The 10235-nt window shown below is 40.9% G+C and overlaps 1 protein-coding gene across 1 annotated transcript in view; it reads right to left on the bottom strand.

The window, feature by feature from the left end:
- LOC116699084 (neuropilin-1a) overlaps positions 1–10235 on the bottom strand; it is a 120158-nt gene that overhangs the window by 66843 nt on the left and 43080 nt on the right. Inside the window, exon 3 of the mRNA XM_032531477.1 lies at positions 4987–5168. Within this exon, the coding sequence (XP_032387368.1) occupies positions 4987–5168 (182 nt within the window). The remainder of the gene's footprint in view (positions 1–4986; positions 5169–10235) is intronic.

Genomic DNA, 10235 nt, shown 5'->3' with positions numbered 1-10235 from the left:
ACACATACACACACACACACACACACAAAGTTAAGTGTATGGACATTTCTGTTCCTAAATCCAAAAATCAAAATACGGAAACAAATTGTGCAAAATCATTACAGAAAATGTCTTCATACTGACACAGGACATTAGCTCGTATGTCTATGGACTTTCCTTACTGTGTGTACCTCTGGTGGTCATGGTTACAGAGTATGACAACTGTCTCTGTGAAAGCTGTGTCTCTGTCTTCCATGTTAGTATGGAGATAAGTCATATATTTAATTTTATTGAGTCTATCCTCGGCAATTTAATATAATATCTATTTGCTGTAATGTACTTATGACCATTTATAGGCTATATAAAAAATCAGATACAAGAAATCACTGTTGAAATGTTGGTAATTGTGTTACAAAATGCCTGATTGTTTTATGTTTCTTCATTGATCCCTCCCAAGATCATAATTACTTTACTTTTATTATGTTAAGTGTTTTGTTTTGTTATATGCAAACTTAGAAATTACATTTAAACAATGAACTAAAACAATGAAAAAAATCAGAGGATCTCATTTGGAAAATATATACAGTATATATATATATATATATATATATACGTACATGGCCAATGAGTACTTGTTTGTACCTGGAGCTGAATGATTTTGTTTCACAATGCTAACGATTTTTGTTACTTCACTCTGGATCTGGTATTTGTCTTATCCATGAGTCATGTCACGAGGCAGCATTGTTGTCGCCACGGCCCCTGTCAGACAGGACCAGTTCCACTTTGAGTTGGTCACACAGGAATGCCTTGGTCTCTTTTTGGAAAAGTCAAACCATGTTTTTTTTTTTTAGCTATGTTCCATAGCAAAAATGTGAAAAATAGACACGTGATTGTTATAAGACTACAGGAGATTTAGGATTCTTCTTTTATTTATGTTATCCGAATGAGATCCTCTGATACTTTCAAGATTACTATTTTATATCACTATTACAGATGTAAAAACATGTTGTGAGATAAGAGGACAACAGCAGGCGGAGACACAGACAAAGAGAGGAGTCTGAACAGAGTAAAAGCCCGTTTGCCACTTTCAATACGCTGCTGCGACTCTAATGGCTTTTAGATGTGGCGAGAAGGAAAGCAGCAACATAGCAGGGGGATTACCTGAGTGAGTACAAGTGCTGTCTTTGACTTGTTAGAGGGTAGAGGACCCATATTGAGGCCAACACTTACACCCCCCATACACACACACACACACGCACACACACACTGGCTGTCCTAGTTTTGAAGCCCCTCTTCTGTGCCAGAGCATCCATCTCATCTGCGGGTCACCCCTGCTGCCTCCAAGGACAAACAGCCCATTAGCTAAATGAGCCTGGGGTCCAGTGCACCTGTCTGCTGTGGACGCACACACACACACACACACACACACACACACACACACAAATATTCACACACACACGCACGCACGCACGCAAGCACACACAAACGCGCACACACGCATGCAACGCATACACGCACACACCCACACACACACACACACACACACAAAACACCACACAACACCACACAACTCAACACGCACAAACACGCCGCATGCAGGCAGCAGCATACACCCACACACACACACACACACACGCATGCACGCACACACATACATTAACACGCACGCACGCACGCACACACATACTGAATTGCAACAGATACTGTACAGGCACGTAGCAACATAAGACAAACAAAAAAAAGAAGATAACATGTGTAAACACACAAAAAGGGTCGCTTACACCCCCACCCCCAGGTTCAGACCAGCAGGCCTGAGTCAACATAAGGGAATCTAACTCACTAATTTATTTCATCTTCAGAGTGGTCCACTCAGAGCAGATTCTTTAAAATAAAATATCTCGGCTTTCAAATGGTCAAACAGTTGGACCACAAGGTCCATGTGGTAGCTTCTGATCATAACACATGATCCTCATCAGTGGAGGGAGTTGGTCCAGTAAAAGCTGATTCAAATCTCTAGCAAACAGTGCAGGACAGCTACTACATGGACCTCGGGGTGAGACTGTTTTCTAAACTGCTGTTTCCAAAGTCAAACATGAACTCTGACCCTCAAACATCACGGAGGAGCTAGTTGCCTAAAGGGTCGGTTCACTCACATTGGAAAAACATTTTCTTACTTGACTCCATCTTTGCAGATAACTTTGGTTTTATTTTGTCCAGGTTTTTAGATACATGCTTAGTGTGATAGCACTAGAGGAACTGGAGGTGGAAGAGCTGACCCTTTAAATTCCATGTACATATCTAAACTGGTGGGTCATCCCTGTCATTTTAGACTCTGCAAACTTCCACCACCATCATAGATGTCAGTTTTTAAAATAAAAAGATGTAAAGTGGAACCTTTTCTGAAAGTAAAGAGCACAGTGACCCAGACATTAATATGAATGTACTATAAATCCTTCTTTGATCATTATAACAGTGATCAAAGCTCAAAATCATCACACATCTATATGGAAGCTAAATCTTTAAAAATCCCAGCTGGAAGAAAATTCAGGACCAATGCTCTTTTCATGAGCTGATATAGGTGACCTACTTTTAAAGGTCCCTTGACATGGTGCTCTTTGGATGCTTTTATATAGATCTTAGTGGTCCCCTAATACTGTATCTGAAGTCTCTTTTATATAGACCTTAGTGGTCCCTAATACTGTATCTGAAGTCTCTTTTATATAGACCTTAGTGGTCCCCTAATACTGTATCTGAAGTCTCTTTATATAGACCTTAGTGGTCCCCTAATACTGTATCTGAAGTCTCTTTTATATAGACCTTAGTGGTCCCCTAATACTGTATCTGAAGTCTCTTTTACATAGACTTTAGTGGTCCCTAATACTGTATCTGAAGTCTCTTTTATATAGACCTTAGTGGTCCCCTAATACTGTATCTGAAGTCTCTTTTATATAGACCTTAGTGGTCCCCTAATACTGAAGAAGCTCCAGTGTGAATTAGGTCTTACTGCTCATTTAAATACATAAAAAGCACTTGCCCATCCATTTTTCATCTTACAATGCTTTCAACATTAGTCCACCTGGGGATTCCTATTCCTGGATCCTGTGATTCTGTGAATGGTTATTGCTCTCAGGGGTGCAAACAAATTAAAAAAGAAGACAACTCTCACAGTACTGTTCGCTTTTCATCTGATTTATCTCTCATCCCTATTGGTGGAAACTGAAGTGGTCACAGGAGACTCGCCGTTTGTCACATACTCAAGTGGACCCAAGAGAAAAGAGGAAATACAAATGTAGGACACGGGGAGCGAGGCTCCTTCCATGACAGGCAGTGTTTATGTAGGTCTATCCTGCTTGCATCCTGCCCTTGATGGGACTCTCTGTTCCTCCAATGGCATTCTGGACCTTTGAGTTTGTTTAACATTCAGGCTTAGAGATCAGTGTACCAGAGGTTTAGCTCAGGTCGTTTGAACAACTCACTAAACCCAGTAGAGCGCTGCTTACTGCGCTCCAAGGCTGCACCCCAAAAAGCGCCTGGCTGCTACGGAACCCAAACCTTATGCATATTAAATTGGGAAGCAATTAACGAATTTGAAACCAAATCTTCTAAATGATTCTAAACAATTCCAATACAAAAACACAATTCTACTGGAATCGGTTCTGGATGCCCAAACCTACTGATGAGTGATGAGTGTCTGGTGTTGCAAGGCTGCCGTGCACCACCCAGGTGGGTGCTACACATTGGTGGTGTTAGAGAGTAGTCACCCCCCCAAAGCGCTTTGAGTGTCTATGATAAAGCGCTATATAAATGTCACACCTGGAAAAAATCCAAGCGTACCAAAATGCGTCATTACAAATCACACAAGAACGTTCATTCCTCTTATTGGTCGGATGTGTCTAGTAAATACAGGAAGAAGATCCTGTGTTGACCAGTGCATAGTTTTTGCATCTCGATGGTCAAACCAGGACTGTGTTTCTGTGTCACCTACTTGTACATTTCAAACACCTAGTATAAAGTAGTAGTACTTAGTCTATAGTATATTAAAATGTCAGTGCATGGAAAGTACCTGATCAACGCCCTAAAAATGATCAAAAGGTTCAGTGTGGAACAATGGACACTAAGCACACCAAACAGGCGCCATCTTGACTACAAAGCAGAATGGGGAGGGACCAGGGACGTCGACCGGCCGCTGATTGGGCGAACGCGTCACGTGGGTCTGGCTTCTCCCGGATTTCACAACCGAGTATAATGGTGGCCAGATGGAGACTCGTTCGGAGTATGATCTCGAATTTTACAAAATAGTTTACCGAAAAGGGTTTCTGAAAACATTTAAGCGAGACATGGACGATGCAGTTGCTGAATCATTCTGTTTCTTTGATCGACAAAGGTCAGTCGAGACCACCTCTTAAAGGAGGTCTCGGTAGGCTTGTTTGGTCCGCTATTGGTTCACTCCCGAGTGCGATTACTGTGTTCTCACCTGCCCGAACAAACTGCCCCAGCGGGGCAAACCAACTCTAGTTTGATTCAACCGACTTTAACAAGGCAGTTGTGAAAGCGCCCTAAGATTCCCTACATCTATAGAAATAATTTTATGATCATCTTACCCATCAGACATCTTTTTAGTGATGAAAACTAGGTTGTATGTCACCTGATTTCCCTTTAAGAAGACAGCATTATTCAAACTTTAGTCAATTTGATTTGTACCAGCCTCCTAAAACAGGTAAAATGCCTTTAAAAAAAGGTATTTCCTGCTGATTATTTTTCATTGTAGAAAATCGATGCATGCCATTGATCCAAAAGCTACAGAACAAACCTGTGGAAACCTGGCTACACTGCAATTGAATTTAAATTGGCTGCTTCCCATGAGGCGATTCATCCCATTCAGCGGAGTGTGTAGAACACAGCAGAGTAAGTGCAGCTCCGCTTCTGTTCCAGCTTAGGCTTTTCAGCTAATGCTGCTGTCTAATACAAGCAGCGACAAACAAAGACGTGAAACCACAGACCACACACCTGTCTTGAAGACCTCGTAGCGCACGGAGAATCCCGCCCCGTGCGTCTCGTAGTCAGAGACAAACTTGATGAGGAGCTGGCTGCCGCTGGAGATGATCGGAGACGGTGCGATCTTCCCGCAAAACTTTCCCAACATGGGAAAATTCTGGTCCCCTCCGTTGTAAACCTCCACGTAGTCGTACCTGAAAGAGTAGAGAGGAGATAGAAGTGATAAATAAGATGGGCTCACCTTTTTTATGGCATTTTAGGCCTTTATTTATAGAACAGCTGAAGACATTAAAGGGGAAAGAGAGGGTGAATGATGTGCAACAAAGGGCCACAGGTCAGAGTCGAACCAGCAGCTGCTGCATCAAGAAGCAAACCTCTATGAGCGCAGGTTTACCAGGTGAGCTACCCAGGCGGCCATTATCTCTGTTTTTAACATCACTGTTACGGATTATTGGGCACTGGTGTTCCTCCTGGAGTGTTTTTTATGCGTCTTTGCTAGAACGCACACAGCTGTTGAACACGGGTGAGTAATTGTTGCGTCGGAGCCTAATTTATACGTCCAAAAACTCTCTATCTCTATTGAGTCATTCCTCTGATTTCACAAAAGAAAGGGTCAGCAGAAAGCCAGAAAGCCTGTTACAGACTGGAGAAACACAAGGTCTAACGCAAGGCATTATCAAGTTTCATTATGGGAAGTGTAAAATCAAACATTTTGGAGCTTGACCCATACAAGAAGATCAGAATTAGGATACTTTGGCTGCTACTGCATCGGTATTGATACTTTGACTACTTTCCTGTCTGTCATATGAGCATGTACAAGAAACACTAATAACATAACAGAACTGTTTATATCTATTCTTGGACATGACCCCAATAGACTGTGTAGACACACCCAAACTGTGAAACCACAACAAACTATATTGTATCTGTTTCTTTCAGACATGTTTTGGACAATCAGTGCTTCCGGATTTCGACTGATTTGAGGCGTTTCTCCAAATACCGATCCGGTCAGCTGACCGGCTTTGTGTGCAGTGTTTTGTCTTCTCGTCCCCATACGCTGCCGTGGGACTCTAACTCCAGACAGCTGTCTCGAGTGACCGATGGAAGATTTCCACGTTGCAGCAGCAAATCTGAGCATTCCACAGTGAAGCAGATTCTCACATACAGCAGCAGTACGGTGAATTATTCGACGGCAACATCTGCTCATCTACCTTCTTTTGCACGGTGAAAAGATCAATATCTAAAGTCATATTATCTAAGGTACATTTAATTGCAAAGAACAAGATCTATAGATCAGAGAGTAGGGAACATGGGAGTCGACGTTTGTGTGCAAATTCCGAGAAAATATTTCTTTTCCCACAAGTAAGATATCCAACCCCATACTTGGTTCCATGTATCGACTAGTCTACATCTGAAGTGAAAAATTACCTGATGTGCATGCTCTTTTGCATGCATGCATGATCATGCTGGTAAGAAGAAAACTTCGGTCTAAACTAGGGAAAAAAAAATCCAGATTATCTGGGTTAATATTGAAATCAGGATTATTTAACATGTATACTCATCAACTGTTAAAAAGATGTTGATGAAGATTGCTTGACCTTAAAAAAACGGTGTAAAAAAGGGTAAACAAACCAACAGAGAACATGCTCTGAACTATGAAATTTCCCGTCATACTTTTCTCGTTTGAACTTTTTTTTAAATTCAGAACACAAGACGTGAAAAAAATAATCGTTTTTGTGATCGTTAGGAGCCAAAATCATTTCATCATGATTAAAAGTTGGATAAATTGCACAGCCCCAGTCTCTATGTCTGACTCTCTATGTGTTGAGAAAAAAATAAAAAATAAATCCGATTAAGGGATTGGTATCCCCCCCCCAGGTGTTTCCATGACGACAATCCAAAATTCTGATACCACAGAACCAGCACTGGAATTGTTTTTTAAAAAGTGGCAGACTGAGCTTATAGAAAATATGTATTGTGTTCGGACATACAATTTGTTTAAAATAACGTCAAACTAAAAATAAATGTGTTGTTGTTTTTTTTAGCAGAATAACATCGTGTTGTGCTATCCTCTCCAATATTTCCTATGTTTCTAAGCAGATTTTCTATGCTGTATTCTGATGAAATGTTCAGGGTCAGGCCCAGACTTTTCCAGTCATGATAGTGTCACGCTGACTTCTGTAACATCACTGCTGTCTGGGAAATTCCCTTCCCTTTATACTTATAGCTTTTCCTACACACTACAGAATGTGTTTAGGACATTGCATACCAGGTCACACATAGTACGAGACATGTTTGATATCATCAGGACGGTTAAAATCAGACTGCAAAGATTCCCAACAGATCATCCATGCTGCCCATCAGTTCTGAGTCAGTCTCAGGTTTTCCCCTCTGAATGACAGGATGGGAAAACCCAGTGGATGTAGTCACCAATGCCTCATGCATTAAAGGTCCCATGATACGGTGGTCTTTAGATGCTTTTATATAGGCCTTAGTGGTCCCTAATACTGTATCTGAAGTCTCTTTTATATAGACCTTAGTGGTCCCTAATACTGTACTGAAGTCTCTTTTATATAGACCTTAGTGGTCCCTAATACTGTATCTGAAGTCTCTTTATATAGACCTAGTGGTCCCTAATACTGTATCTGAAGTCTCTTTATATACCTTAGTGGTCCCTAATACTGTATCTGAGTCTCTTTTATAAGACCTTAGTGGCTCCTAATACTGTATCTGAAGTCTCTTTTATATAGACCTTAGTGGTCCCCTAATACTGTATCTGAGTCTCTTTTAAAGACCTTAGTGGTCCCCTAATACTGTATCTGAATTCCTTTATATAGACCTTAGTGGTCCCTAATACTGTATCTGAAGTCTCTTTTATTAGACCTTAGTGGTCCCCTAATCCTGTATCTGAAGTCTCTTTTATATAGACCTTAGTGGTCCCCTAATCTGTATCTGAAGTCTCTTTTATATATCCTTAGTGGTCCCCTAATACTGTATCTGAAGTCTCTTTTATATTACCTTAGTGTCCCCTAAACTGTCTCGAAGTCTCTTTTATATAGAACCTTAGTGGTCCCTAATACTGTATCTGAAGTCTCTTTTATTAACCTTAGTGGTCCCCTAATACTGTATCTGAAGTCTCTTTTATATAGACACATTTTCCACATTTGTCTTTTATTTTTACCATACTGTCTGAAAGCCGTTTGTGACTGTATCAATAAGTGCTATACAAATGAAACATAACATTTTATGTGATATCATAAGCTTCTTCCTCTTGTAGTCAGCCGTGGAAACAACTTGGCCTGGCGAGTGTATAAAAGCTGAAAACAGTGTGTCCATATCAGCTCTGCAGTCCTTGAGCAAGACAGAAAATCCATACCAGCTTTGGGGTCTCTGTGTTAGAGTTGACCTCTGACCCCTCCGACAAGACAACAGAGAGTTTTCCTTTAAGGAAGCTGGGTACAGTAGCAAAATATTCCTTCGACATGGCGGCTTGCTGATCGGCAGTAAAAGCTCTGATGTAGGAATGTGTGGAATGCATTTCTAATGAGTCCCTTCCCTACAGCAATACAGTCTGCAGTCAGCCCCCCCCCCCAGTCACTACACTTGCACTAACCTTCATCCTGGACTGCATCTGCCCACTATTTTATTATGCAACAGTTATTTTGTGTATATACATAATTAGCTTATTAATTAGCTTTGTAGCAACTTATATGGCAATAACTTGAATGTAATGGATGTTCATTACTGTAATATAAATTATTTATTCTGCAATAAAGCTTTTACAGACTATCAGCACCACACAACTCTCTCTGGATTTCTCACTATGACTATGTTCAGAATACTTGTTTATGCATAAACCATTCACCAAGGCATATTCCACATAAGTGCCTGTGGCAAGGCACGTCAAGGCACCTTTATTTGTCTAGCACATTTCAGCAACAAGGAAATTAAAATTACTTTATAGAAAAACAATGAAAATAGGAGAATTAAAGCTACAGAGTACAAGAAATTAAACCTTTTCTGATTCTGAATCTTAAAAACAACAAGCCACCTGAAATAGCCAGACATGAAGAGAAGATAAAGTCGTGTTCCCACATGGTGAGAAACGTCCTCAGCAGATTTGGACCCAAGTTTCAGACAGTCAGCTTGTCTCAGGCTCAAGGAATTCCTCTGTTGACTGCTGATTGGTCCTCCTGGCTAACGTAGCATGCAGACGGCCAGCTTGTTAGGTGGAGCTTTTCAAAGAGACCCTTCATGAGCTGGACGTGTGAAATTTGTTTTTCTCTCTCTCGAATCTCTCACAGACATCTTGGTTGAACGGTGTGTCTAGAACGCTGGACACATGGAGAACGGGACGACGGACAGAGCTACTGTATGTCTCAAATATGGGTCTGATTATGTCTTTAAGTTCATGTTGTAAATCAATGATTCTTTAAGTTGAACTTAAAGGTTTCTTAGCAGGTGGAGGAGATGGAGGGTGTCTTTGGATGCGTTTTGAAATCTTTTTCACAAGTATAGGCTACATTTAAAAAGGGGTTATCCCCACAAGCTTCATTTCTAAATGGAAAAAATAGCTTTAAAAAAAATACTTTGTATTTCTTACAGTGAAAACGCAGACAGGAAGTAGAGACAAGGGACATGCAAGGACATTGCTGTGATGTGGTGTTTGTGAAGATGGTTAACTTTTTATATTTCAGCAGAAAATCGCCAACAGATGTTATTGTTTGAGAGAGACCCGATCAATGCACGGCATCCTACAGGAGGAGCTGCAGCTAGCAAACACACAATTAAAATGGCAAAAGTGATCAATACCAATCCAACAGCAGCTGCAAACGCAGACCTACACAGATAAAGACACATTTACATGTCCATACATCCGGGGATAATATTACTACTGCAGCTGCATCATCCTGTAATCATTTATATCAAATGAGATTACTAAACCCAATGAACATAACAAAAGTAGTTTTTCTGCAGTTCTGAGGCAACACAATGCATCCGAGGCGCCGACGGCTCAGAGCATAAACAAGGTTTCTGATGTTGAACTTGCAGTATTTAAGCTGGAGGTGTACAAAATCTGTTCTTTCTCTCTCCATCTCGGACTCTTTTGTTCTCTGTCTGTCAGTCTTATTCTCCATGTGCTCACGGAAAAGCTTTACATGCCCGGTGAGAATTGGACTTAAGTGCTCACTTGTACAGTCTTACAGAGCCGACGGTGATGTTTATTGGATGACATTTTTATTCATGGTATCTCGCTCCCC

This window comes from Etheostoma spectabile, chromosome 12 (assembly GCF_008692095.1).
Source record: "Etheostoma spectabile isolate EspeVRDwgs_2016 chromosome 12, UIUC_Espe_1.0, whole genome shotgun sequence".
Taxonomy (NCBI): domain Eukaryota; kingdom Metazoa; phylum Chordata; class Actinopteri; order Perciformes; family Percidae; genus Etheostoma; species Etheostoma spectabile.
Note: the sequence above shows the minus strand (reverse complement) of the source record. Positions and strands in the feature narration are given on the sequence as shown.